General features: G+C 64.4%; 4 protein-coding genes across 5 annotated transcripts in view; 2 read left to right on the top strand and 2 right to left on the bottom strand.

Moving 5' to 3' along the window:
- Nucleotides 1-256: 256 nt before the first annotated feature.
- Nucleotides 257-3763, bottom strand: LOC139826067 (uncharacterized). Its single transcript, XM_071800984.1, has 4 exons — nucleotides 2957-3763; nucleotides 1965-2004; nucleotides 1417-1485; nucleotides 257-714 (listed from the first exon to the last, which is right to left on the bottom strand). Exons 1-4 carry the CDS (start codon nucleotides 3743-3745, stop codon nucleotides 257-259), a joined length of 1356 nt encoding a protein of 451 aa, XP_071657085.1. The 5' UTR covers nucleotides 3746-3763.
- Nucleotides 3764-4751: 988 nt separating this feature from the next.
- Nucleotides 4752-9635, top strand: CSNK2B (casein kinase 2 beta). The gene is made up of 7 exons (XM_071801016.1): nucleotides 4752-4883; nucleotides 5105-5187; nucleotides 5274-5376; nucleotides 8014-8129; nucleotides 8229-8304; nucleotides 9130-9319; nucleotides 9438-9635. The coding sequence occupies exons 2-7, from the start codon at nucleotides 5116-5118 to the stop codon at nucleotides 9526-9528; spliced, it is 648 nt and encodes a 215-aa protein (XP_071657117.1). The 5' UTR covers nucleotides 4752-4883; nucleotides 5105-5115; the 3' UTR covers nucleotides 9529-9635.
- A 1528-nt stretch (nucleotides 9636-11163) lies between these two features.
- On the top strand, nucleotides 11164-25819 carry ABHD16A (abhydrolase domain containing 16A, phospholipase). 2 transcript variants are annotated; one of them, XM_071800973.1, is made up of 21 exons: nucleotides 11164-11365; nucleotides 11531-11587; nucleotides 13221-13287; nucleotides 13912-13998; nucleotides 14488-14573; nucleotides 15501-15577; nucleotides 16771-16863; nucleotides 17900-18014; nucleotides 18100-18201; nucleotides 19334-19397; nucleotides 19943-19992; nucleotides 21062-21185; nucleotides 22331-22435; nucleotides 23124-23187; nucleotides 23364-23420; nucleotides 23995-24057; nucleotides 24151-24227; nucleotides 24773-24853; nucleotides 25404-25450; nucleotides 25639-25728; nucleotides 25768-25819. In XM_071800973.1, the coding sequence occupies exons 1-20, from the start codon at nucleotides 11249-11251 to the stop codon at nucleotides 25720-25722; spliced, it is 1617 nt and encodes a 538-aa protein (XP_071657074.1). In that variant the 5' UTR covers nucleotides 11164-11248; the 3' UTR covers nucleotides 25723-25728; nucleotides 25768-25819. The 2 variants fall into 2 exon arrangements, with proteins under 2 accessions (XP_071657074.1, XP_071657073.1); XM_071800972.1 differs by having other exon boundaries at nucleotides 25639-25819.
- A 1422-nt stretch (nucleotides 25820-27241) lies between these two features.
- Nucleotides 27242-27759, bottom strand: part of VARS1 (valyl-tRNA synthetase 1) — a 41624-nt gene continuing 41106 nt past the window's right edge. The window contains 1 exon segment of the mRNA XM_071800947.1: nucleotides 27242-27382. Coding sequence (XP_071657048.1) covers nucleotides 27372-27382 — 11 coding nt within the window. The 3' untranslated portion in view covers nucleotides 27242-27371.

The raw sequence follows: 27759 nt of genomic DNA, 5'->3' as shown, positions 1-27759 counted from the left end.
ACTGATGACCCCAATCTCACCACCATCACACTTGTTCACTCTGGTCCCTACTGACCCCCCAAACCACCTTTTACTGCCCCTCCTGTTCACTCTGGTCCCTACTGACCCCCCAACCTCATGACCATCACACTCGTTCACTCTGGTCCCTACTGACCTCCCTGTTACACTCGTTCACTCTGGTCCCTACTGACCCCCCAAACCCACCTTTTCCTCCCACTCCCCTCCCTCCCCACCCCCACCCCCCCCATTACCCCCCTTAATCCACCCCCACCACCCCAAAATAAGCCCCCCCGCCCCCATGCAGGTCCAGGAACCTCCCCGCCGTGGCCGTGGCCGCCAACTGATCCCCCCGGCGCAGCTGGAAAACGGCGCCTTGGTAGAGCGACTCGAACCAAACGCCGCGTTCACTCTGGTCCCTACTGAGGGCGCGGCGGCGCCGGCGCCCCCCCCGGCAGACGGAGCGGGCGGCGCTGAGCAGGGGGACGTCCCGCGGGTATTCCTGCGAGAAACGCGACACCCAGAGGCGCAGGGGGGGCCCGGGGGGGGCGCGGGGGGGACAGGGCCCCCCCTGGAAGGCGGCGGCGGCGTAGACGAAGTAGAGCCCGTCCCGGGGCACCACCAAGCGGTTCCCCAGCAGCCGCACCCCGTTCCGCATCAGCGCCGGGGCCACCGAGGAGTCCCAGCGCAGGGACCCCCCCGACGGGGACGCCGAGGCTGGGGGGACAATGGGGGGTTAGGGGGGGTGGGACACGGCGGGGGGGTTTGGGACCCCAGGGTGTCCCCATGGAGGTGAATGGGAGTGGGGAGGGACACACGGGGTCCTAAAGCCCCCCAGTGCCCCCAAATAACCCCCAGGGTCCTAAAGCCCCCCCAGTGACCCCAAATAACCCCCAGGGTCCTAAAGCCCCCCCAGTGATCCCAAATAACCCCCAGGGTCCTAAAGCCCCCCAGTGACCCCAAATAACCCCCAGGGTCCTAAAGCCCCCCCAGTGACCCCAAATAACCCCCAGGGTCCTAAAGCCCCCCCAGTGACCCCAAATAACCCCCAGGGTCCTAAAGCCCCCCCAGTGATCCCAAATAACCCCCAGGGTCCTAAAGCCCCCAGTGACCCCAAATAACCCCCAGGGTCCTAAAGCCCCCCAGTGACCCCAAATAACCCCCAGGGTCCTAAAGCCCCCCCAGTGACCCCAAATAACCCCCAGGGTCCTAAAGCCCCCCAGTGCCCCCAAATAACCCCCAGGGTCCTAAAGCCCCCAGTGACCCCCAGGTCATGTCCCCATGTCCCCCCATATCCCCATTGTCCCCCATATCCCCATATCCCAGTGACCCCAGGGTCCTAGTGCCCCCCGTGACCCCGAGCCCTGTCCCCCTGTCCCCCCGTCCCCCCATCTGTCCCCGTGTCCGTCTGTCACTCACCCACGACATGAGCAGCGGGTTTGTCCCCACGTGGCGCCTGCAGCAGCTCCAGCCGGCCCGGCTGCCCCTCTGCGAGATGGGGACACGGGGGACGTTGGGGACACGGGGGACACGGGGGGGACATGGGGGGATATGGGGGGATATGGGGGGATGGGGGACATGGGGACATTGGGGACACGGGGGACATGGGGGGACATGGGGGGATATGGGGACATGGGGGGATATGGGGGGACATGGGGGGATAGGGGGGGACAGGGGGACATTGGGGACAGGGGGGACGGGGGACAGGGGGACATGGGGGGACATGGGGGGATATGGGGGGATATGGGGGATATGGGGGACATGGGGGGACATGGGGGGACATGGGGGGACATTGGGGACATGGGGGGACATGGGGGGACATGGGGGGACATGGGGGGACATTGGGGACATGGGGGGACATGGGGGGACATGGGGGGACATTGGCGGACATGGGGGGACATTGGGGGCCATGGGGGGCCATGGGGGGCCATGGGGACATTGGGGGCCGTGGGGCTGGGGTCACTCACCCAGTGGCGCTGGTGTCACCGTCGAGGCGTCCGTGGAGCCCTGGGGGGGAGATGGGTCAGAGGGACAGACGGATGGACACGGGGACAGACGGATGGACACGGGGACAGACGGATGGACACGGGGACATGGGGACAGGAGACACGGGGGACATGGGGACAGGAGTGGGGTCACTGGGGGCTCTGGGACCCTGGGGGTCACTGGGATACGGGGACAATGGGGACAGACAGGGGGACACGGGGGGACATGGGGACAGACAGAGGGGCACGGAAGGGTATGGGGACGGGGATATGGGGACAGAGGGACATGGGGGATATGGGGATGGACAGAGGGACATGGGGAGTCATGGGGACAGACAGAGGGACATGGGGACAGGAGATCTGGGGGGATGTGGGGACAGACAAAAGGACACGGGGAGACATTGGGGGACAGACAGAGGGACATGGGGGGATATGGGGACAGACAGGGGGACATGGGGGGATATGGGGACAGACAGGGGGACATGGGGGGTCATGGGGACATGGGGACAGACAGAGGGATATGGGATATGGGGGGATATGGGGACAGACAGAAGGACATGGGGAGACATTGGGGGACAGACAGGGGGACATGGGGGGATATGGGGACATGGGGCCAGACAGAGGGACATGGGGACAGACAGAGGGACGTGGGGGGATATGGGGATAGGACTGGAGGACTGGAACACGGGGGGACATGGGGACAGACAGGGGGACATGGGGGATATGGGGACATGGGGACAGACGGAGGGACATGGGGGGACATGGGGACAGACAGAGGGACATGGGGGGATATGGGGACAGACAGAGGGACATGGGGGGACACGGGGACACCGAGGACAGACGGAGGGACCCCCGGACAGACACACGGACCCAGACAGACACCCGGACCCGGACAGACACGCGGACCCGGACAGACAGACGGACCCGGACAGACACCCGGACCCGGACAGACAGACGGACCCGTCCGTCCGTACCGCGGGCAGCAGCGCCAGCACGGCCAGGGCCACCCCCAGGGTGACAAGCGCGGTGGCCCCGAGCAGCAGGGAGGTGACGGCGGGGGGGGCGCGCGGAGCCATCGCTGCCGCCCCATGGCGCCCCACGGCTTTATGGGCCCCCCCGCCCCCGGCGCGGACCCAGGCGTCCGGGGAACCCCCACCCCCACCCACCCCGTCAGCGGGGGGGGGGGGGGGAGGGGGCGGATGTGGGCGGGGGGGGCCCCGAAAAACGGAACCGGGCGACTGGAAAGGGCGGAAATGGGGGGACCCGAAAGTCGGGGGGAACCCCGGGGGGGATCTGCCCCATAAGTGACACCCGGACCCATGAGTGAGACCCCAGACCCATAGCTGAGCCCACAAGTGAACCCCCAGGGGGGCGGATCTGCCCCATAAGTGACACCCGGACCCATAAGTGAGACCCCAGACCCATAGCTGAGCCCACAAGTGAACCCCCAGGGGGGCGGATCTGCCCCATAAGTGACACCCGGACCCATAAGTGAGACCCCAGACCCATAGCTGAGCCCACAAGTGAACCCCCAGGGGGGCGGATCTGCCCCATAAGTGACACCCGGACCCATGAGTGAGACCCCAGACCCATAGCTGAGCCCACAAGTGAACCCCCAGGGGGGCGGATCTGCCCCATAAGTGACACCCGGACCCATAAGTGAGACCCCAGACCCATAACTGAGACCCCTGGACCCCATAACTGAGCCCCCAAGTGAACCCCCAGGGGGGTGGATCTGCCCCATAAGTGACACCCAGACCCATAACTGAGCCCCCGGACCCATAACTGACCCACCCAGACCCATAACCGAGCCCCCAAGTGAACCACCAGATCCATAACTGAGCCCACAAGTGAACCCCCAGACCCATAACTAACCCCCAAGTGAACCCCAGATCCATAACTGAGCCCACAAGTGAACCCCCAGGGGGGCGGATCTGCCCCATAAGTGACACCCGGACCCATAACTGAGCCCCCAGACCCATAACTGACCCACCCAGACCCATAACTGAGCCCCCAAATTGAACCCCCAGACCCATAACTGACCCCCAAGTGAACCCCAGCCCCATAACTGAGCCCCCAAGTGACCCCCAGACCCACAAATGAGCCCCCAGCCCCATAACCGACCCCCCAGCCCCATAACTGAGCCCCCAGCCCCATAACTGATCCCCCAAGTGACCCCCCAGCCCCATAACTGAGCCCCCAGCCCCATAACTGACCCCCCTGGACCCTATAGCTGATCCCCCAGCCCCCTAAGTGATCCCCCCAAGTGACCCCCAGCCCCATAACTGACCCCCCCAGACCTATAACTGACCCCCTTGGACCCCATAACCGACCCCCAGCCCCACAAGTGCCTCCCCAGCCCCATAACTGACCCCCCCACCTGTCCCCCAGCCCCATAACTGATCCCTATGGACCCCATAACTGACCCCCCAAGTGACCCCCAGCCCCATAACTGTCCCCCAGCCCCATAACTGCCCCCCCTGAACCCCACAAGTGCCCCTTCCCCTGGGGGGGGGGGGGGGGGTGTCACCACCTATTGGCGACAAAGGTCAAAGGTCACCAGACGCCTGGGTCCCGGGCTCGGAGTTTCCCCGGCAATTCCTACAGCGGCGCCGGGCGGAAGCGGCCCCGATCGCGGCCGGAAGCGGCGTCAAGCGCGGGCGGAAGCGGAGGGGCGGGGCTTTGCGGAGCCAGCGAGGGGGCGTGGTTTAGCGAGACGGGGGCGTGGTTTAGCCACTGGGGCGTGGTTTAGAGACGAGCGGGCGCGGATTAGTGAGGAGGGGGCGTGGCTTAGAGCGGAGTGGGCGTGGTTTAGGGCGTGGCCTCCCCTTCCCGGCGCCCCCCGCGGCTGCGCATGCGCGGAGCGGGCGGGATCGGGCCCGCATCGCCCCGAGAGCCGCGGTGAGAGCTGCGGGGGGGGGGCGGCAATTTTGGGGGGTCCGGGGGGGCCTGGGGGACCCGGGAGTGCTGGGGGGGGTGCGGGGGGGTCTCATTTAACCTCCCCGAGTGTCACTTTCCCCCATGGGGGTCCCAATGGGGCTCAATCCCCCCCCCCCCCCTCCGGGCCTCATTCCCCGCCCCGGTCTCAATTTGCCCCCCATCCCCGGTCTCGTCCCCCCCAGCGCCCGGGACCATGAGCAGCTCCGAGGAGGTTTCCTGGATCTCCTGGTTCTGCGGCCTCCGCGGGAACGAGTTTTTCTGCGAGGTTTGGGCTCCCCCCCCCCACCCCCCTCCCCCCTCCCCATCCCCGGACGCCTGGGTCCCTCCCGACCCCCCCGCTCCCCCCCCCAGGTGGACGAGGATTACATCCAGGACAAGTTCAACCTGACCGGGCTCAACGAGCAGGTCCCGCATTACCGGCAGGCGCTGGACATGATCCTGGACCTGGAGCCGGGTGAGCCCCCAGCTGCCCCTAATTACCCCCAAATACCCCAAGCTACCCCCTAAAATACCCCTAATTACCCCCAAATACCCCTAATTACCCCCAAAATACCCCTAATTACCCCCAAAATACCCCTAATTACCCCCGAAATACCCCAAATTACCCCCGAAATACCCCAAATTACCCCCGAAATACCCCAAATTACCCCCGAAATACCCCAAATTACCCCTGAAATACCCCAAATTACCCCCGAAATTACCCCCAAAATACCCCTAATTACCCCAAATTACCCCCGAAATACCCCAAATTACCACCAAAACACCCCAAATTGCCCCAAGATACCCCTAATTACCCCCCAAATACCCCAAATTACTCCTAAATACCCCCCAAATACCCCAAACTACCCCCGGAACACCACAAAATACCCCAAAACGCCACAAATTACCCCCTAAATTCCCCAAATTACCCCCTAAATAACCCCAAATTGCCCCCAAAATAACCCCAAATTACCTCTGAAATACCCCAAGTTACCCCCCAAATACCCCAAGTTACCCCCAAAATACCCCAAATAACCCCAGATTACCCCCAGAATAACCCCAGATTACCCCCAAAATAACCCCAAAATACCCCAAGTTACCCCCAGAATAACCCCAAGTTACCCCCAAAATACCCCAAATTACCCCCAAAATAACCCACAAATTATCCCCAAATTACCTCTGAAATACCCCAAAATGCCCCAAATTACCCCCGAAATAACCCCCAAATTACATCCAAAATACCCCAAATAACCCCGAATTGCCCCCAGAATAACCCCAAATTGCCCCAAATTACCCCCTAAATACCCCCAATTGCCCCCGAAATAACCCCAGATTACCCCCCAAATAACCCCAAATTACCCCCAAAATAACCCCCAAATTACCCCCGAAATACCCCAGAATAACCCCAGATTGCCCCCAAAATAGCCCCAAAGTACCCCCAAAATACCCTTAATTAACCCCAAAACGCCCCCCCCGGGACACAAAATACCCCCAGATTACCCCCCCCAGGGCCCTAAAATACCCCCCTTGGGCATGAAACCCCCCCAGGGTCCCACTGGGTCCTAAAACCCCCAGACCCCCCAAACTTCACCCCCAGGGTCCCACTGGGTCCTAAACCCCCCAGACCCCCAAACTTCACCCCCGGGGTCCCACTGGGTCCTAAACCCCCAGACCCCCAAACTTCACCCCCAGGGTCCCCCTGGGTCCTAAAACCCCCAGACCCCCAAACTTCACCCCCAGGGTCCCCCTGGGTCCTAAACCCCCCAGACCCCCAAACTTCACCCCCAGGGTCCCCCTGGGTCCTAAACCCCCAGACCCCCAAACTTCACCCCCAGGGTCCCCCTGGGTCCTAAAACCCCCCAGACCCCCAAACTTCACCCCCAGGGTCCCCCTGGGTCCTAAAACCCCCAGACCCCCAAACTTCACCCCCAGGGTCCCCCTGGGTCCTAAACCCCCCAGACCCCCCAAACTTCACCCCCAGGGTCCCACTGGGTCCTAAACCCCCCAGACCCCCCAAACTTCACCCCCAGGGTCCCCCTGGGTCCTAAACCCCCCAGACCCCCCAAACTTCACCCGCAGGGTCCCCCTGGGTCCTAAACCCCCCAGACCCCCCAAACTTCACCCCCAGGGTCCCACTGGGTCCTAAAACCCCCCAGACCCCCCAAACTTCACCCCCAGGGTCCCCCTGGGTCCTAAACCCCCCAGACCCCCCAAACTTCACCCCCAGGGTCCCACTGGGTCCTAAAACCCCCCAGACCCCCCAAACTTCACCCCCAGGGTCCCACTGGGTCCTAAACCCCCCAGACCCCCCAAACTTCACCCCCAGGGTCCCACTGGGTCCTAAACCCCCCAGACCCCCCAAACTTCACCCCCAGGGTCCCCCTGGGTCCTAAAACCCCCAGACCCCCAAACTTCACCCCCAGGGTCCCCCTGGGTCCTAAACCCCCCAGACCCCCCAAACTTCACCCCCAGGGTCCCCCTGGGTCCCAAACCCCCCCAGACCCCCCAAACTTCACCCCCAGGGTCCCCCTGGGTCCTAAAACCCCCAGACCCCCAAACTTCACCCCCAGGGTCCCCCTGGGTCCTAAACCCCCCAGACCCCCCAAACTTCACCCCCAGGGTCCCACTGGGTCCTAAACCCCCCAGACCCCCCAAACTTCACCTCCAGGGTCCCACTGGGTCCTAAAACCCCCCAGACCCCCCAAACTTCACCCCCAGGGTCCCACTGGGTCCTAAACCCCCCCAGACCCCCAAACTTCACCCCCAGGGTCCCACTGGGTCCTAAAAACCCCCCTGGGTCCTAAACCCCCACCCTCCACAAAGGTTCCCCCTGGGTCCTAAAACCCCCAGACCCCCAAACTTCACCCCCAGGGTCCCCCAGGTTCCTAAACCCCCCCAGGGACCCCTGGGTCCTAAACCCCCCCCAAAAGGTTCCCCCAGGGTCCTAAAGCCCCCCAGCGTCCCCAGGTCCTAATCCCCCCATTCTCCGGCATCCTGGGGGTTTGTGGGTGTCTGTATGATCTTGGGGGGGGTTCATAGATCTGGGGGGGTCCCGATGACCTCTGGGAGGTTTGGGGGGGTCCTTAATTTATGTCCCCCCCCCAAAACGCAGACGAGGAGCTGGAGGACAACCCGAACCAGAGCGACCTGATCGAGCAGGCGGCCGAGATGCTGTACGGGCTGATCCACGCGCGCTACATCCTGACCAACCGCGGCATCGCGCAGATGGTGGGGACCCCCCGAGCCCCCCTTTGTGTCCCCGACCCCCCCCCGAGCCCCCCTTTGTGTCCCCGACCCCCCCCCTGAACCCCGCTTGGTTCCTCCCAGCTGGAGAAATATCAGCAGGGGGACTTCGGGTACTGCCCGCGGGTCTATTGTGAGAACCAGCCCATGCTGCCCATCGGTACGGGGGGGTTTTGGGGGGGGTTGGGGTTTGGGGGGATGGGGGGGGGTTTGGGGGGGTCGGGGGGGTAGTTTTGGGGGGGGTCTTGGGGGGTTTTGGGGGGTTATGGGGGGAATTTGGTGTCTGTGTTGGGTTTTAATGGGAGAATCAGCCTGGGGTGCCCATTGGGATATGGGGGGTTTGGGGGGGTTTTGGGGGGGGGTTGGGATTTTGGGGGGGTTGGGGGGCTGGGGGGGGTCAGGGGAGTAATTTTGGGGGGGTCTTGGGGGGTTTTGGGGGGGTTTTGGGGGGTTATGGGGGGAATTTGGTGTCTGTGTTGGGGTTTAATGGGAGAATCAGCCTGGGCTGCCCATTGGGATATGGGGGGTTTGGGGGGTTTATTGGGGGTTTTTGGGGGGGCTTTGGGGGTTTTTGGGGGGTTTGGGGGGCTGGGGGGGGTTGGGGGGTCAGGGGGGGTAATTTTGGGGGAGTCTTGGGGGTTATGGGGAGAAATTGGGGGGTTATTGGGGGGTTATGGGGAGAATTTGAGGGGTTATGGGGGGATATTGGGGGGCGTCTGGGGGAGGTTTTGGGGGTGGGTTTGGGTGGTTTTGGGGGATCTGGGGATTTTGGGGGTCTGGGGGGATTTTGGGGGTTGGGGGGGGGTCCTGAGGGTTTTGGGGGGGGGTCCACATGAGCCTCTATGGGTCCCGGACGCCTGGGTCCCTGTTAGGAATCCACTCGTTTGGGGTCCGAGAGCGGCTTGAAGTCCGGGGGGAGGGGCAGCGCCCGGACGCCTGGGTCCCTCTGCCCCCCCCCCCATATTTTGCGCCCCCCACCCCCCAGGGTTGTCGGACATCCCGGGGGAGGCCATGGTGAAGCTCTATTGCCCCAAATGCATGGACGTCTACACCCCCAAATCCTCGCGCCACCACCACACCGACGGCGCTTATTTCGGCACCGGCTTCCCCCACATGCTCTTCATGGTTCACCCCGAATATCGCCCCAAACGCCCGGCCAATCAGTTCGTCCCGAGGTCCTGACCCCCCCCGTAAAAAACCCCGCTTCGAAAAACCCCCCGCGACCCCCGAAAAATGGGGTTTGGGTCTTTGTTAACTCTGAAACCTACTGATGGCGCCTACCGCCCCCTGCAGGCTCTACGGGTTCAAGATCCACCCCATGGCCTATCAGCTGCAGCTCCAGGCCGCCAGCAACTTCAAGAGCCCGGTCAAGACCATTCGCTGAGGGGGGGACCCCGAAACCCCCCCGCGTCGCCCCAAAACCCCCCCCGTTTTACCCCACCCGCGTGGTTCTGTTGGGTTTGGACCCCAAATACAGAGAATGGAGGAGAAGGAATGGAGTTGGGGTTGGGGTTGGGGCTGGGGGGGTGGGGAGGAGTTGGGTAAAATGGGGGGGGTTGGGGGCAAAATTTGGGTCATTTTGGGCAAAATTGGGGTGGATTTGGGGGTGAAGTTTGGGCGGTTTTGAGCAAAATTTGGGGGGGGAATTTTGGGGGCAAAATTTGGGGGGTTTGGGGTGAAATTTGGGGGTTTTGGGGGTGAAGTTTGGGCGGATTTGAGCAAAATTTGGGGGGGGAATTTTGGGGGCAAAATTTGGGGGGTTTGGGGGTGAAATTTGGGGGTTTTGGGGGTAAAATATTCGGGGGTTTTGGGGCAAAATTTGGGCGGTTTGGGGTAAAATTTGGGCGGTTTTGGGGGTAAAGTTTGTGCGGTTTTGAGCAAAATTTAGGGTGGAAATTTGGGGAATTTTGGGGGCAAAATTGAGGTGGTTTAGGGGCAAAATTTGGGTCATTTTGGGCAAAATTTGGGCGGTTTTGGGGGCAAAATGTGGGCGGTTTTGAGCAAAATTTGGAGGGAAAATTTGGGGGGTTTTGGGGTCAAAATTTGGGGGGTTTGGGGCAAAATTTGGGGGGTTTTGGGGCAAAATTTGGGTGATTTAGGGGCAAAATTTGGGTCATTTTGGGCAAAATTGGGGTGGATTTGGGGGTGAAGTTTGGGTGGTTTTGAGCAAAATTTGGGGGGAAATTTGGGGAATTTTGGGGGCAAAATTTGGGGGGTTTGGGGTGAAATTTGGGTGTTTTGGGGGTAAAATATTGGGGGGTTTTGGGGCAAAATTTGGAAGGTTTGAGGTAAAGTTTGGGGGGTAAAGTTTGGGCGGTTTTGAGCAAAATTTAGGGTGGAAATTTGGGGAATTTTGGGGGCAAAATTTGGGGGGTTTGGGGCAAAATTTGGGGGGTTTGGGGGCAAAATTGAGGTGGTTTAGGGGCAAAATTTGGGTCATTTTGGGCAAAATTTGGGCGGTTTTGGGGTCGAAATTTGGGTGATTTTGGGGTCAAATATTGGGTGGTTTGGGGTCAAAATTTGGGGGATTTTGGGGTCAAAATTTGGGGGATTTTGGGGCAAAATTGCGCAGTTTGGGGGCAAAATTTGGGTGTTTTGGGGCAAAATTTGGGGTTTTTGGGGTGTTTTTGGGTCATTTTGAAACAAAATCAGGGTGTTTGGGGCCCATTTGGGGCATTTTGAGCCGGTTCGGGGCTATTTTGGGGCAAATCGAGGTCTTTTCAGGCACGTTTGGGCTATTTTAGGCTATTTTGGGGGGACGTTTGCGTTTTAGGACATTTTGGGCCAATTAGGGCTCATTTTGGGGTATATTGGGCCGATTTTGGTGTATTTAGGGCTTGTTTTAATGCAATTTTGGCGCATTTAGGGCATTTTTGGTGCATTTTGGGCCGATTTTGGTGTATTTAGGGCCCATTTTGACGCCCCCCCCCGCCATTTCCCGCCCGTTGCCACGGCAACGCCGCCATGTTGCCCCCGTTCCCCCGGCAACGCGCGGGGCTCCGCCCACAGGCGGGAAAACCCGGTCCACCAATCCCCGCCCCTCCTCAGCTTCCGTAGCGCCGGAAGTGACCGCTCCACTTCCGGCGGGCGCCGGTGCCGCTGTCATGGGGAAGCTGCTGAGCTGCATCCTGGGCCCGCGGCTCTACCTCGTGCACCGGGGACCCGGGGGGGGACCGGGGGGCTCTGGGGACCCCGCGGGGAGCCGGGGGGATCCGGTCTGGGTGAGTCCCGGGGCGGGGGGGGGGCGAAGGACGGGGCGGGGTGGGGGGGGGAAGGGTCAATATGGCGGCGTTGGGGGGGCGGGGGGGGGTGAGGGACCTTCCCCCCCGCATCGTTGGTGACCGTGACCGTGACCCCGTGACCCCGTGGCCGTGACCCCCCCGCAGGACCCGTTTTATCAACCGAGGGCGCTGGAGAAGCACACGGACAGCGTCCTGGCGCTGGTGAGGGACCCCCCCCCAAAATAGGAACCCCCACCCAATAGGGGAGACCCCCCCAAAATAGGGGAGACCCCCCCCGAATAGGGGAGACCCCCCCCCGAATAGGGGAGGACCCCCCCTCCAAAATAGGGGAGAATCCCCCAAATAGGGACCCCCCCAATAGGGGAGACCCCCCCAAAATAGGGGAGACCCCCCCTAAATAGGGAACACCCCCAATAGGGGAGACCCCCCCCCGAATAGGGGAGACCCCCCCCTGAATAGGGGAGGACCCCCCCCCCCCAAAATAGGACAGACCCCCCTCCAAAATAGGGGAGAATCCCCCCAAATAGGGACCCCCCCCCCCCCAATAGGAACCTCCTCTCCAAAATAGGGGAGACTCCCCCCCAAATAGGGACCCCCCCTAAATAGGGGAGACCCCCCCCCCCAAATAGAGGAGACCCCCCCTTCAAATAGGGGAGACACCCCCTAAATAGGGGAGACCCCCCCAAAATAGGGACCCCCCCCAAAATAGGGACCCCCCCCCGAATAGAGGAGGCCCCCCCAAAATAGGGGAGACCCCCCCTCAAATAGGGGAGACACTCCCTAAATAGGGACCCCCCCCCAATAGGGGAGAACCCCCTCAAAATAGGGGAGACCCCCCCTAAATAGGGACCCCTCCTAAATAGGGACCTCCCTCCCAAAATAGGGGAGACCCCCCCAAATAGGGACCCCCTGGAAAATAGGGGAGATCCCCCTAAAAATAGGGGAGACCCCCCCCAAATAGGGACCCCCCCCCTCAAAATAGGGGAGACCCCCAAATAGGGGAGGCTCCCCCCTCAAATAGGGGAGAACCCCCAAATAGGGACCCCCCCTAATAGGGGAGATCCCCCCTCAAAATAGGGGAGACCCCCAAATAGAGGAGACCCCCCCTTCAAATAGGGGAGATCCACCTCCAAAATAGGGGAGACCCCCCCCCCTAAATAGGGACCCCCCCGAATAGGGGAGAACGCCCTCAAAATAGAGGAGACACCCCTAAGTAGGGGAGACCCCCACCAAATAGGGACCCCCCCCTAAATAGGGGAGACCCCCGCTCAAAATAGGGGAGACCCCCCCTCAAAGAGGGACACCACCCCCATAAAATAGGGACCCTCCCCCAAATAGGGACTCCCCCTTAAAATAGGGACCGCCCCCCCGAAATGTGGGACCCCCTCCTAAAATGTGGGACCCCCATCTCAAAACATGGGACCCCCCAAAAATCTGGGGCTTGCTCCTGAAATGTGGGACCCCCCCAAAATATGGGACCCTCCCAAAATGTGGGACCCCCCCCTGAAATATGGGACCCCACCCCTGAAATATGGGACCCCCCCCATAAAGTATGGGACCCCCCCCTCTGAAATATGGGACCCCTTCCGAAATATGGGACCCCCCCAAGATATGGGACCCACCCAAAAAATGTGGGACCCCCCTAAGAGATGAACTTGAGGACTCCCCAAGATTTGGGGACCCACCCTATGGACCTGGGACCCCCCATGAACCCCAGGACCCCCCAATATACCGGGGGACCCCCGAAGAACCTGGGGACCCCCCAATGGACCTGGGCCCCCCCCAATATACCTGGGGACCCCCCCAAACTTGGGGGTCCCCCCATTCCCCCCAGGCCTCGGTTCTCTGGTCCATCTCCTATTACACCTCCCCATTGGCCGCTCTCTATCTGTACCGGAAAGGTGGGGGAGTGGCTTAGCCAGGGGGTGGGGCCTGTGGGGTGGGCGGGACTTGAGGTGGGCGGGGCCTGTGGGGTGGGGCTTGGAGGGTTAATGGGAAATGGGGCTGGCTTGGGGGTATTGGGGTGGCTGGGGGTGGGGCCTATGGGGTGGGGTCTGTGGTGGGCGGGGCTTGATGTGGGAGGGGCTTGGTGTGGGAGGGGCTTGATGTGGGAGGGGCTTGATGTGGGAGGGGCTTGATGTGGGAGGGGCTTGATGTGGGAGGGGCTTGATGTGGGAGGGGCTTGATGTGGGAGGGGCTTGAGGGTTAACGGGGGAAATGGGACTGGTTTGGCGGTACTGGAGTGGGTGGGGCTTATGGAGGGGGGCGTGGCCTATGGGGCAGAGTCTGGGTGGGTGGGGCTTGGGGTGGGCGGGACTTGGGGGGAAATGGGGCTGGTTTGGCGGTATTGGAGTGGCTGTGGGTGGGGCTTAGGGATGGGGGCGTGGCTTCTGGGGGCGGGGCTTGTGGTGGTTCTATGGGGGTTATTGAGGGGGAAATGGGGGTTTTGGGGTGTCTGTGAAGGTCAAGGTCATGGGGAGGGGGGCTGACCTTGACCTTGACCCATGCCCTGCCCTTGACCCCAGGGCTGCTGACAATGACCCGCATGGTCCAGCTGTCCCATTACGGCGCCACCGTCCTGCTCTTGTTGGGGGGGGTGGCTTGTTTGCGAGGTGAGAATTGGGGGACCCCCCGGACGCCTGGGTCCCCCCCAAACTCCTGGGTCCCCCCCAAACTCCTGGGTCCCTCCTGAACTCCTGGGTCCCTCCCGAACTCCTGGGTCCCCCCGATCTCCTGGGTCCCCCCCAAACTCCTGGGTCCCCCCTGAACTCCTGGGTCCCTCCTGAACTCCTGGGTCCCTCCCGAACTCCTGGGTCCCTCCCGAACTCCTGGGTCCCTCCCGAACTCTTGGGTCCCTTCTGAACTCCTGGGTCCCTCCCGAACTCCTGGGTCCCCCCTGAACTCCTGGGTCCCCCCTGAACTCCTGGCTCCCTCCCGAATTCCTGGGTCCCTCCCGAACTCCTGGGTCTCTTCCTAAACTCCTGGGTCCCTCCCGAACTCCTGGGTACCCCGCACCCCTTGGCTCCCCACATTGTCCAAGTCCCCCGAACGCCTGGGTCCCTTCCCGGACGCCTGGGTCCCCTGTCCCCCCCTCTCCGCAGGGATTGGGCGCTGGAGCAACCCCCAGTACGTGGAGTTCATCTCGGTGCTGGAGGACGCGCATCGGCTGGGGACCCCCGAGAGCAAGGTGGGGACCCCCCAAATGTTGGGGACCCTCCCAGAGCCTTGGGGACCCCCCCAGAGCCTTGGGGCCCCCCCAAAATGTTGGGGACCCCTCCAGGCTTATGGGGAACCCACAGAGCCCTGGGGACCCCCTGGAATGTTGGGGATCCCCCCAAGGGGTTTTGGGGACCCCCCCAGATCTTGGGGACTCCCCATATTGCTGGGACCCCTCCCCAGGTGCCAATGACACCCCGGAATATTGGGGACCCCCCCAGGGGTTTTGGGGACCCCCATAGTGTCTGGGACCCCCCAGGAGTTTTGGGGACTCCTTATATTGTTGGGGACCCCTCCTGGATACCAATGACCCCCAGAATATTGGAGACCCCCCCCAGGGGTTTTAGGGGTCCCCCCAGATTGTTGGGGATCCCCTCTGGGTTGCAATGACCCCCAGAATGTTGGGGACCCCCCAGGGGTTTTGGATGCCCCCCCAATCTTGGGGAACCCCCATAATGTTGGGGACAGCCCTGAGTGCCAATGACCCCCAGAATATTGGGGACCCCCCAGGGGTTTTGGGGACCCTCCAGATTGTTGGGGACCCCACCTGGGTGCCCATGACCCCCAGAATATTGGGGACCCCCCAGGGGTTTTGGGGACCCCCCGTAGTGTCTGGGACCTCTCTAGGAGTTTTGGGGACCCCCCATATTGTTGGGGACCCCCCAGGGGTTTTAGGAACCCCTCATAGTGTTTGGGACCCCCCTGGATGTTGGGGACCTCCCAGGAGTTTTGGGCACCCCCCGGATGTTGGGGACCTCCCAGGAGTTTTGGGCACCCCCCGGATGTTGGGGACCTCCCAGGAGCTTTGGGGCCCCCCCAGATGTTGGGACCCCCCTGGGCGGATTTGGGGTCCCCGGGGGTCAGTTTTGGGGGGTCCTCACCCCATTTCCCCCCCCAGCGCAAACTGGGCCGATTCACCTTCGACTTCCGCAGCTGGCCGGTGGATTATCGCTGGGACAGCCACGGCGCCCCCTGGTGAGCCCCCCGAAACCCACGGGCACCCCAAAACCCCCCAGACCCCCCCAGGCCCCCCTGAACCACCCTGACCTCCCCTGACCCACCCACAGTTTAGGGGACCCCCCCTGAACCCCCTAAATCCAGCCAGACACCCCAGAGCATGAAGGAACCTCCTGGGACCCCCCATCAAATTTTGGGGGACCCCCAAACCCACTGCCCCCCCCCAAGTTCCCCAAGATGCCCCCAGACCCCCCAAACTCTGGGGGACCCCCCAAACCCCACGGACACCCCAAAACCCCCCCGGATACCCCCAGACTCCCCCGTGCCCCCCTGATCCCCCCACAGTTTGGGGGACCCCCCTGAACCCCGCAAATCCACCCAGACCCCCCAGAGCCTGGAGGAACCTCTGGGGACACCCCCCAAATTTTGGGGGACCCCCTGACCTCCCCAGACCCCCCAAACTCTGGGGGACCCCCCAAAACCCATGGACACCCCAAAACCCCCCAGGCCCCCCTGATCTCCCCTGACCCACCCACAGTTTAGGGGACCCCCCCTGAACCCCCCAAATCCACCCAGACCCCCCAGAGCCTGGAGGAACCTCCTGGGACTCCACCCGAATTTCGGGGGGACCCCAAATCCCCCTGACCCCCCCAGGTTCCCCAAGACCCCCGTGGGCCCCACTCCAAACGCTGGGGACCCCCCCAAAACCCCCAGACCCCCCAAACTTCTGGGGGTCCCCCTAAACCTCCCTGAGCCCCCCAAACCCTGGGGAAACCCCCAGGACCCCCCCAAATTTTGAGGGATCTCCCAAAACTCCATGAGCCCCCCAAACTCTTGGGAACACCCATGACGCCCCCTTTTGGGACACCCCCAAAATTTGGGGACCCCCCAAAACCCCCAGACCCCCCCAAACTTTGGGAGACCCCCCCTAAAGTCCCCTGAACCCCCCCCCATGTTTTGGGGGAACCCCCTGAGCCCCCCAAAACCCCCTGAACCCCCCACACCTTGAGGGGACCCCGTGACCCCCTGAGCCCCCCAAACACCCCCAGGGACCCCCCAGACCTTTGGGGACCCCCCAAAATACTCGGAGTCTCCCCAAAACCACCCTGCTCCCCCCACCAAAACTCCTTGGGGAACCCCCCAAAAACCTCGAGGGACCCCCCAGGTCCCCCCCCAGACTTTGGGGACCCCCCTGACCCCCCTGTTTCCAGGGGGGGCTCCCGGGCTGTTCCGCTGCTCCGCACCCCCCCCCCAAAACTGAACCTCATGGAGACCATCAAGGACCTGCCAGGGCGGCTGGCCAGGTGGGCGGGGCCAAGGGGGCGGGGCATAGGGAGGGGGCGGAGTCTTGAATGGGGGAGTTGGGGCGTCAAGGGGGCGGAGCTTTGAGTGGGAAGCAGCTTGAGGGGCGTGGCCTAGGGAGGCAGAGCTTCAGGGGGCGGGGGCCTCAGGGGTGGAGCTTCGGGGTGGGGAACCGAGGGGGTGGAGCTTCAGGGGTGGGGAACCGAGGGGGTGGAGCTTCAGGGGGCGGGGTCTTAGGGGCGGAGCTTTGGAAAGGGTATTGAGGGGCGGGACATCGGGGGGGTGGAGCCTCAAATGGGTGGGATTGGGGGGGTGGTTTCAAGGGGTGTGGCTCTGAGGGGGCGGGGTTTTAAGGGGCGGGGCGGGGCGGGCGCAGACGAGAAGGGGGAAGGGCGGTGAGTGGGTGGGGCCTCAAGGGGGTGTGGCCTGTGGGGGTGGGGAATGTAGGCCACACCTCCATGGGATGGGGGTGGAGCCACCAACTAAGACTCCGCCCCTAAAGAGCCCTTGTTTGCCCGTTATGGGTGTGTCCACCCGTGTTCCCTCCCCCTTGTGGGTGTGTCCAGCAGTGGCCCCACCCCCTAAATCACTGGGCGGAGCCTCAGGCTTTGACTCCGCCCCTAAGGGTCACCTGTCTCCCCCATTCCCTCCCCCTTTGGGAATCCTCTGCTGACTCCACCTCCTCATGGGCGTGCCCCACGCTGACCCCTCCCCTCGTGGGCGTGTCCCAGCGTTAACCCCGCCCCCAAGGGCCCCCTGGCCTCCCCTCTCCGTCCCTCTTTGGGAAACCTGGGATGACTCCGCCCCCTCGTGGGTGTATCCCCGCTGACCACTCCCCCTTGTGGGCGTGTCCACCAGTGGCTCCACCCCCTAGCTCAGAGGGTGGAGCCGCAGACCTTGACTCCGCCCCCAAGGGCCCCCTGTCTCCCTTCTCCCTCCCTCTTTGGGAAGCCTGGGATGACTCCACCCCCTCATGGGCGTGCCCCCCGCTGACCCCGCCCCCCGGTGGGCGTGTCCCCGGTTTGACCCCGCCCCCAGCCGGCTCCTGGCGCACTCCTTGGGCCGCCGGCTGCTGTTCCCGGGCTCGGTGCGGCTGCTGCAGAAGGCGCTGCTGCCCGCGCTGCTGCAGGGCCAGGCGCGCCTGATTGGCCAGGTGAGGCCCCGCCCACCCCCAAGCCACGCCCACACCCCCCACTAAGCCACGCCCCCCCCCACCGACTCCCTTGCGCCCCCTGCAGTGCGGGGGGCGGCGCGTGAAGCTGCTGGCCTGCGACGGCAACGAGATCGACGCCGCCTTCGTGGACAGGAGGGGGGGCGGAGACCCCCGCGGGGAGACCCTGGTGGGATTTGGGGGGGCCCTGGGGGGGGGGTTTGGGGGGTCCCAGGTGGGGGTTGGGGAAGATTGGGGGGGTTTTGGGGGGTCCCAGGTGGGATTTGGGGGGGCCCTGGGGGGGGGTCCCTGGGGGGTTTTGGGGGGTCCCAGGTGGGGGTTGGGGGAGAGGGTTGGGGGGTTTTGGGGGGTCCCGGGGGGTGGGGGTTGGGGAGGTTTTGGGGGGAGCTGGGGGGGGGTTGGGGGGTTTTGGGAGGTCCCTGAGGGGAGTTTGGGGGGGCTTTGGGGGTCCCGAAGGGCGGTGGGGGGCTTTTGGGGGTACCCGGGTGGGGGTTGGGGGGTTTGGGGGTCCCGGGGGGGGGATAGGGGGGTTATTGGGGGGTTTTGGGGGATCCATGGGGGGGTTTTGGGGGGTCCCGGTGGGGGTTGGGGGGGCTCCTTGGGGGATATTGGGGAGGTTTTGGGGGGGGTTGGAGGGTTCTGGGGGGGGTTTAGGGGGATCCCAGGGGGGTTTAGGGGGGCGTTGGGGGGGTTTTGGGTGTCCCAGGGTGGGGGGGTGGGGGGGTTTTGGGAGCCGCTGGGGGGGGTCCCTGAGGGGCTCTTGAGGGGTCCCGGTGAGGGGGTTGGGGGGGGTCTTGGGGGATCCGGGGGGGGGTGGGGGGGTTTTGGGGGGTCCTGGGGGGAGTTAGGGGGGTCCTGAGGGGGCTTGGGGGAGTTTTTGGGGGGCCCCTGGGGGATTTTGGGGGGGTCCAAGGGGGGGGGATTGGGAGGGGTTTTGGGGGTTCCCTGGGGGGAGTTTGGGGGGGTCCGTGGGGGGGGTTTTGGGGGGTTTAGGGGGGATTTGGGGAAGTTCTGGGGGGTCCCTGGGGGGGGTTTGGGGTGGGGGGGTTTGGGGGTTTGGAGATGGGACAAGGGGGATTTGGGGGGGGGGGTTCCTGGGGGTGGGGGGTGGGCTTAGGGGTGGGGGAGGGGGGATTTGGGGTGGGTCTTTTGGGGGGGGGGGGTCTTGGAAGGGGGGTTCTTGGGGAGGGGGGGGGTTGAATTATTGGGGGTTCTTGGGGGGTCCTGAGGGTTTTGAGGGGTCTGGGGGGGTTGGGGGAGGGGCTGTGGCCCCCCCCACATTTATATCCCCCCCCCCCCAGGTGATTTGCTGCGAAGGAAACGCCGGGTTCTATGAAGTGGGGTGTCTCAGCACCCCCCTGGAGGGTACGAGGGGTCCCCAAACCCCCCCCGACCCCCCAAAACCCCCCTAGACCCCCCCCGACCCCCCCAGACCCACAGGGACCCCCCAAAAGCCCCCAATTCCCCCCCAGATCCCCCCCAGACCCGCCCAATGGGCTCGTCCAGCCCAGGGAAGCGCAGCGGGCGGAACGAACCATCTGTGGCCACTACGGGGAGGGGTGGGCAAATCCATTCATTTTTGGGGCTTCCCCCCTTATTTTTGGGGGTGGGTGGGGTCCATCCCCATTTTAGGGGGCACCCATTATTAGTTTGGGGGGGGTTTGCCCAATTCCGCGATCATTTTGGGTCGTTTTCCTCCAATTTTCCCACTTTCTTGGCGCCTTTTGGCTTTGGGCGAATCCATTGGGGAGCCCTGGGCCAAACCATTTCAATTCGGGGGGGGGGGGGGTCCTATTTGAATCTACCTCAATTTTGGGGCGATTTCTCGCGTTTTTGGGGGATTTTTGGGGTGTTTCTCATTGGGGGGACCCCCAAATATTTGGGGGTGACCCCCATTTTGTCCCCCCCAGCCGGTTACTCCGTCCTGGGCTGGAACCACCCGGGATTTGGTGGCAGCACCGTGAGTCCCCCCCCCCACCTCGTATTTTTTGGGGTGTCCCGGGGTTATTTGGGGTGTCCCCGTTTTTTGGGGGGGTTCCTGGGATTTTAGGGGTCCCTTGTTGTTTTTTTGGGTGGGTTTTGGCTATTTTTGGGGTGCTTTGGGTGGTTTTCTGGGGGTGTTTTTGGGTGGGTTTTGAGTGTTTTTGGGTTTTTTTGGGGGGGCGTTTTTGGGGGTGGTTTTGGGTGATTTTTGGGTGATTTTGGGCTATTTTTGGGTGTTTTTGGTTGATTTTGAGGTAACTTGGGATGATTTGGGGGTTAAGTTTGGAGTTTCTTGGGTGACTTTGGGGGTATTTGGGGTGATTTGGGGTATTTTGGGGGTGATTTTGGGGTGTTTCTGGGTGATTTTGGGGTGTTTTGGTGATTTTGGGGTGGATTTTGGGGATTTTTGGGTTGGTTTGGGGTATTTTGGGGTGGTTTTGGGTGATTCTGAGGTGTTCTTGGGGGATTTTGGGGTCTTTCTGGGTGTTTTTTGGGGGTATTTCTGGTGATTTTGGGGTGATTTTGGGTGTTTTTTGGGTGTTTCGGGGTGAGTTTGGGTGATTTTGGGGTGGTTTTGGGGGTATTTGGGGTGGTTCGGGTGATTTTGGGGAGGTCTTGGGGTATTTTTGGGTGTTTCTGGGGGATTTTGGGGGGGTTTGGGTGATTTTGGGGTGATTTTGGGGGCAATTTTGGGTGTTTTGGGGCTTTTGGGGGGGTATTTTTAGAGGTTTCTGGGTGAGTTTGGGGTGCTTGTTGGCGTTTTTTGGGTGATTTTTGTTGATTTAGGGGTGGTTTGGGGTCATTTTGGCTGATTTGGGGGGTTTTGGGGTAATTTTGGGTGACTTTGGGGTGTTTTCAGGTGATTTTTGGGTGTTTCTGGGGGTTTTGGGGTTGATTCTGGGATGGGTTTTTTTGCTTTTTGGGGGTATTTGGGGTGATTTTGGGGGTTTTTTGGGTGTTTTTGGGGTGTTTCTGGGTGATTTTGGGGTGTTTTCTGGTGATTTTGGGGTGATTTTTGGTGATTTGGGGGTTTTTGGGGTCCCCAGGGGGTGCCCCTCCCGCAGAGCGAGGCCGATGCGGTCGATGTGGTTTTGGGGTTCGCTCTGAACGCCCTGGGGTTTGAACCCCAGAAAATCGTCCTGTACGGCTGGAGCATCGGGGGCTTCACCGGTAACGGGGGCTGTGGGGGGTATGGGGGGCTATGGGGGTATGGGGGGTATGGGGGGCTATGGGGTCTATGGGGGTTATGGGGGGCTATGGGGTCTATGGGGGCTATGGGGGGCTATGGGGGGCTATGGGGTCTATGGGGGGTATGGGGCTATGGGGGGTATGGGGGGCTATGGGGTCTATGGGGGTTATGGGGTCTATGGGGGGTATGGGGTCTATGGGGCTATGGGGGGTATGGGGGGCTGTGGGGCCTATGGGGGCTATGGGGGCTATGGGGTCTATGGGGGGCTACGGAGCATCAGGGGCTTCACCGGTAACGGGGGGTATGGGGGGTATGGGGGGCTATGGGGTCTATGGGGGTCTATGGAGCATCGGGGGCTTCACCGGTAATGGGGGCTATGGGGGTATGGGGGTCTATGGAGCATCGGGGGCTTCACCGGTAATGGGGGCTATGGGGGTATGGGGGGCTATGGAGCATCGGGGGCTTCACCGGTAATGGGGGCTATGGGGGTATGGGGGGCTATGGGACAATGAGGGGGTCTATGGGGGCTATGGGACAATGGGAGTCTGGGGGGGGCTATGGGGATATGGGAGCTATGGGGGTATGGGGGGCCTATGGGGGCTATGGAGCATCAGGGGCTTCACCAGTAATGGGGGCTATGGGGCTTTGGGGATATGGGAGTCTAGGGGGGGGGGCTATGGGGGCTATGGGACAATGGGGGAGTCTATGGGGGGCTATGGGGGGTATGGGGTCTATGGGGGTTATGGAGCGTCGGTGGGCTTCACCAGTAATGGGGGCTATGGGGGTCTATGGGGTCCTGGGGGGATCTATGGGGATCTATTGGGGGTCTATGGGGCCTTGGCGGGGGTCTGTGGGGGTCTTGAGGGGGTTATGGGGGCCTATGAGAGTTTATGGTGGGGTTATGGGAGTCTGTGTGGGACCATGCTGGTCCGTACTGCTCTGTACTGGTCCGTACTGGTCCGTACTGGTCCGTACTGGTCCGTACTGGTCCGTGCTGGTCCGTACTGGTCCATGCTGGTCCGTACTGGTCCGTGCTGGTCCATGCTGGTCCGTACTGGTCCATGCTGGTCCATACTGGTCCGTACTGGTCCGTACTGGTCCACACCGGTCGGCACCGCTCCCGCAGCCACCTGGGCGGCCATGTCGTACCCGGCCCTGGGGGGGCTGGTCCTGGACGCCTCGTTCGACGACGTCCTGCCCCTGGCGCTCAAGGTGCTGCCCAGGGCCTGGGGTGAGCGCCGCCCGGACGCCGGGGTCCCTCCCGAACGCCTGGGTCCCTCCTGAACTCCTGGGTCCCTCCCGAACGCCTGGGTCCCTCCTGAACTCCTGGGTCCCTCCCGAACGCCTGGGTCCCTCCCGAACGCCTGGGTCCCTCCTGAACTCCTGGGTCCCCTCCCGAACTCCTGGGTCCCCTCCCGAACTCCTGGGTCCCTCCCGAACGCCTGGGTCCCTCCCAAACTCCTGGGTCCCTCCCGAACGCCTGGGTCCCCTCCCGAACTCCTGGGTCCCTCCCGAACTCCTGGGTCCCCTCCCGAACTCCTGGGTCCCCTCCCGAACTCCTGGGTCCCTCCCGAACTCCTGGGTCCCTCCCGAACGCCTGGGTCCCTCCCGAACTCCTGGGTCCCTCCCGAACTCCTGGGTCCCTCCCGGACTCCTGGGTCCCTCCCGAACTCCTGGGTCCCTCCCCGAACTCCTGGGTCCCTCCCGAACTCCTGGGTCCCTCCCGAACTCCTGGGTCCCTCCCCGAACTCCTGGGTCCCTCCCAAACTCCTGGGTCCCCTCCCGAACTCCTGGGTCCCCCCCGAACTCCTGGGTCCCTCCCCGAACTCCTGGGTCCCTCCCGGACGCCTGGGTCCTTCCCGAACTCCTGGGTCCCTCCCGAACTCCTGGGTCCCTCCCGAACTCCTGGGTCCCCCCAGGTGACCTCGTGACCCGGACGGTCCGTGAACACTTGAACTTGAACAACGCGGATCAGCTCTGCAGGTACCCGCACTCCCCAATTACAGACCCCTCCCCCCCATTTTAGGGACCCCCCCCCATTCCACTGACCCCACCCCCACATTTTAGGGACCCTCCCCCATCCCTGTGCCCACCCATGTGGGGCCCGGACGCCTGGGTCCCCTCCAGCACCCCCTTTTTTGTGCCCCCCCCCTCCCCAGGTACCCGGGGCCGGTGCTGCTGGTGAGGAGAACGAGGGACGAGATCATCACCACCACGTGAGCCCGGACGCCTGGGTCCCTCCCGGACGCCTGGGTCCCTCCCGAACTCCTGGGTCCCCCCCGAACTCCTGGGTCCCTCCCGGACGCCTGGGTCCCTCCCGAACTCCTGGGTCCCTCCCGAACTCCTGGGTCCCCCCGAACTCCTGGGTCCCCCCGAACTCCTGGGTCCCTCCCCAAACCCCTGGGTCCCTCCATGAACTCCTGGGTCCCCCCGAACTCCTGGGTCCCTCCCCAAACCCCTGGGTCCCTCCCGAACTCCTGGGTCCCTCCCGAACTCCTGGGTCCCCCCGAACTCCTGGGTCCCCCCGAACTCCTGGGTCCCTCCCGAACTCCTGGGTCCCTCCCCAAACCCCTGGGTCCCTCCCGAACTCCTGGGTCCCCCCGAACTCCTGGGTCCCTCCCGGACGCCTGGGTCCCTCCCGAACTCCTGGGTCCCCCCGAACTCCTGGGTCCCTCCCGAACTCCTGGGTCCCTCCCCAAACCCCTGGGTCCCTCCCGAACTCCTGGGTCCCCCCGAACTCCTGGGTCCCTCCCGGACGCCTGGGTCCCCTGTGACCGTGTCCCCCGCCAGGGTCCCCGATGACATCGCGTCCAATCGGGGCAACGACCTCCTGCTGCGGCTGCTGCGGCACCGGTGGGTGCGGGGGCTCCTTGGGGGCCCTGGGGGGCCCTGGGGGGGGGGGGGTTGGGGTCCCGGGGGGTCCCTGACCCCCATTTCCCCCCCCAGGTACCCCAAGATCATGGCGGGGGAGGGGGAGGCGGCCGTGAAGGCGTGGCTGGAGGAGGCCACGCCCACCGAGGACGGTGAGGCCACGCCCCCCCCCCCCCAACTCCGGGGGGGACCCAGGCGTCCGAGGGACCCAGGCGTCCGGGCACGAGGAGAACGTGGGGGGGTGGGGTATGGGGGGAAGGGCCAGAGGGGACCCAGGCGTCCAAGGGACCCAGGCGTCCGGGTGAAGGGGCCATGGCTGGGGGGGTTGGCTATGGGGTGGGGAGGAGCAGTGGGGACCCAGGCGTCCGAGGGACCCAGGTGTCCGGGTGAAGGGGCCATGGCGGGGGGGTTGGCTATGGGGTGGGGAGGAGCAGTGGGGACCCAGGCGTCCGAGGGACCCAGGCGTCCGGGTTATAGGGGGATAGGGTTGCATGCGGATGAGGGGCAGAGGGGACCCAGGCGTCCGAGGGACCCAGGCGTCCGGGCTGTGGGGCGGGATGGGCCATAGTGGGGGGGTTGGGCAGGGAGGAAGGACCCAGGCGTCCGGGCAGGGTGGGTGGGGGGGGGGGGAAGGGCAGAGGGGGGGATGGGCTGGGGGGGACCCAGGCGTCCGAGGGACCCAGGCGTCCGGGCGCAGGGGGCGTGTCCGAGCGCTGGTGCCGCGCGGAGCTGGAGGCGTTCGCTGGGGACCGGAACCCCCCCTTCCCATGGCAGCTGGGTGAGCCAATGGGGGCGAGGGGCGGGGCCGAGGGGGCAAGGGGCCAATGGGGAGCGAGGGGTGGGGCCAATGGGGGGCGAGGGGCCCATGGGCGTGACGGGTGGGGCCAAGTGGGCGAGGGGCCAATGGGGGGTGAGGAGTGGGGCCGGGGGCGAGGGGCCAATGGGGAGCGAGGGGCGGAGCCAAGGGGGAGAGAGGCCAATGGGAGGCAAGGGGCGGGTGCAATGGAGCGAGGGGCGAATGGGAGGTGAGGGGTGGGGCCAAGTGGGTGAGGGGCCAATGGGAGGCAAGGGGTGGGGCCAAGGGGAACGGTGTGGGGGGGGGGAGTGGGACGAAAAGGGGGCGGGGCCACTGTGGGTGGGACCAATGGGGAACCGGGGGGCGGAGCTGGGGGGTGTGGGCGTGGCCAATGTGGTTTGGAAAGGTGGGGCCGGGGGGGTGGAGCCAATGGGAGCGCGTGGGCTCAACCAATGGGAGGGCAGGTGTGTCACCAATGGGGGGGCAGGGCCGGTGCTGGCCCCGCCCCCTCTCAAGGCCCCGCCCCCCCCAGGTGAGCACATGACCCCCGAGGAGCGGCAGCAAATGGCGCTTTACCTGGTGAGGCCACACCCACCCCTGAACTCCTGGGTCCCCCCGAACTCCTGGGTCCCCCCCGAACTCCTGGGTCCCCCTGAACTCCTGGGTCCTCTTATGGGAGGGATGAGCGGGTTGAGCTGGGGCTCCCGGACGCCTGGGTCCCTCCCGGACGCCTGGGTCCCCCCTCACCCCCCACCCCTCCCCCCCAGGCCCAGAAGCACCTGCAGAACTTCGAGGGCACCCATTGCACCCCCCTCCCCCCCCACGTCTTCCGCCTCCCCTGGTCCCTGTGACCCCCCTGCCCCTCCCCCCACCCCCCCCCCCCACCCCCCGCACGCCGCCCCTCCCCCACCCCCCAAATCCAATTAAACCACTTCGGGTTGTTTTGTAGCTGGTTCTTAATTGATTGGGGGGGAGGAGCTTGGAGGGGGGAGGAGCTTGGAGGGGGAGGAGCTTGGAGGGGGGAGGAGCTTGGGGGGGAGGAGCTTGGAGGGGGGAGGAGCTTGGAGGGGGGAGGAGCTTGGAGGGGGGAGGAGCTTGGAGGGGGGAGGAGCTTGGGGGGGAGGAGCTTCGGGGGAGGAGCTTGGGGGGAGGAGCTTGGGGGGGGAGGGGCCAATGGGGTCGGGGGGGAGGGGTGAGTGGGGGAGGGGTCAATGGGGTCTATAGGGGTGGGGGAGGCTCTATGGGGGTGGGGGAGGGGTGGGGTTTGGGGGGTGGGGGAGGGGCCGGGGGGTGGGGGAGGGGTCACATCATCTTCCTCATCAACTCCTCGGCCTCCAGCACCTTCTGCAGTTCGGCCTCGAGCTGCGCCAGCTGGGGGGAGGGGCAGGGGGAGGGGTCAATAGGGACCCCCCCCCACCTTGGGACCCCCCGGCCCCCCCCCAGCCCCACAGATCCCCCCTTGGGACCCCATCCCCCCCCAACACCCCCACGTTCCAGGAGGGACCCAGCCCATTGGGACCCCCCCAGCCCCCCAGAACCCCAACCTGGGTCCCTCCCGAACTCCTGGGTCCCCAATACCCCACACAACCCCACTGGGACCCCCCATAGGACCCCCTGGGACCCCCCCCAGCCCCATAGAACCCCCCTTGGGCCCCCCCAAATCCCCCATAGGACCCCCCCAGCCCCCCAACCAGCCCCACAGATCCCACCCTGGGCCCCCCCCCCAGCCCCATAGAACCCCCCTTGGGCCCCCCAAATGCCCCATAGGACCCCCTGGGACCCCCCCAACCCCATAGAACCCCCCTTGGGCCCCCCAAATCCCCCATAGGACCCCCTGGGACCCCCCCAACCCCATAGAACCCCCCTTGGGCCCCCCTAACCCCCATAGGACCCCCCCCATGCCCCCTCCAGCCCCATAGAACCCCCCTTGGGCCCCCCCCAAATCCCCCATAGGACCCCCTGGGACCCCCCCCCAGCCCCACAGATCCCACCCTGGGCTCTCCCCCAGGGTCCCCCCCAGCCCCATAGGACCCCCCAAATCCCCCATAGGACCCCCCTTGGGTCCCCCAAATCCCCCATAGGACCCCCTGGGCCCCCCCCCCAGCCCCACAGATCCCACCCTGGGCTCTCCCCCAGGGTCCCCCCCAGCCCCATAGGACCCCCCAAATCCCCCATAGGACCCCCCTTGGGTCCCCCAAATCCCCCATAGGACCCCCTGGGCCCCCCCCCAGCCCCACAGATCCCACCCTGGGCTCTCCCCCAGGGTCCCCCCCAGCCCCATAGGACCCCCCAAATCCCCCATAGGACCCCCTTGGGCCCCCCAAATCCCCCATAGGACCCCCAGGACCCCCCCAGCCCCACCTTGGCCTCCTCGGCCTCCCGCACTGCAGGGGGCGCCCTGGCCGCGCTCTCGGGGTCCCCCCAGCGCTGGCGCAGCCGCCCCAGCCCCCGCTGCAGCTCCTCCCGCTGCCCCCCCAGGCGCCGCAGCTCGGCGGGGGGGTCAACCACGCCCTGTGACGTCATGGGGACGGCAGAGTGACGTCAGCGGGGGGGTGGGGGGGTGGGGGGGGGGTGGGAGGGGGGGTGGGGGGGAGGGGGAGGGACCCAGGAGTTTGGGAGGGACCCAGGAGTGCCCCAAGGGACCCAGGAGTTCGGGAGGGACCCAGGAGTACCCCAAGGGACCCAGGAGTCCGGGAGGGACCCAGGAGTTCGGGAGGGACCCAGGAGTCCGGGAGGGGACCCAGGAGTTCGGGAGGGACCCAGGAGTGCCCCAAGGGACCCAGGAGTTCGGGAGGGACCCAGGAATTCGAGGAGGGACCCAGGAGTTCAGGGGACCCAGGAGTCCGGGAGGGACCCAGGAGTGCCCCAAGGGACCCAGGAGATCGGGG

This window comes from Patagioenas fasciata, chromosome 34, assembly GCF_037038585.1.
Source record: "Patagioenas fasciata isolate bPatFas1 chromosome 34, bPatFas1.hap1, whole genome shotgun sequence".
Lineage (NCBI taxonomy): Eukaryota > Metazoa > Chordata > Aves > Columbiformes > Columbidae > Patagioenas > Patagioenas fasciata.
The sequence above is the reverse complement of the archived record's forward strand: the minus strand, read 5'-3'. Positions and strand labels throughout refer to the sequence as shown.

Coding starts and splice junctions, on each gene's coding strand:
- LOC139826067 (XM_071800984.1), bottom strand. CDS start 3,745: ATGGGTCTGGGTGTCACTTATGGGGCAGATCCACCCCCCTGGGGGTTC. Junction 2,005..2,956: donor TGCTGGCGCTGCTGCCCGCG/GTACGGACGGAC, acceptor TCTCCCCCCCAG/GGCTCCACGGACGCCTCGAC. Junction 715..1,416: donor ACCCGCTGCTCATGTCGTGG/GTGAGTGACAGA, acceptor TTGTCCCCCCAG/CCTCGGCGTCCCCGTCGGGG.
- CSNK2B (XM_071801016.1), top strand. CDS start 5,116: ATGAGCAGCTCCGAGGAGGTTTCCTGGATCTCCTGGTTCTGCGGCCTC. Junction 5,377..8,013: donor GATCCTGGACCTGGAGCCGG/GTGAGCCCCCAG, acceptor CCCAAAACGCAG/ACGAGGAGCTGGAGGACAAC. Junction 8,305..9,129: donor CCAGCCCATGCTGCCCATCG/GTACGGGGGGGT, acceptor CCCACCCCCCAG/GGTTGTCGGACATCCCGGGG.
- ABHD16A (XM_071800973.1), top strand. CDS start 11,249: ATGGGGAAGCTGCTGAGCTGCATCCTGGGCCCGCGGCTCTACCTCGTG. Junction 19,993..21,061: donor CGGGATTTGGTGGCAGCACC/GTGAGTCCCCCC, acceptor TGGGGTCCCCAG/GGGGTGCCCCTCCCGCAGAG. Junction 24,854..25,403: donor CCCCTTCCCATGGCAGCTGG/GTGAGCCAATGG, acceptor CGCCCCCCCCAG/GTGAGCACATGACCCCCGAG.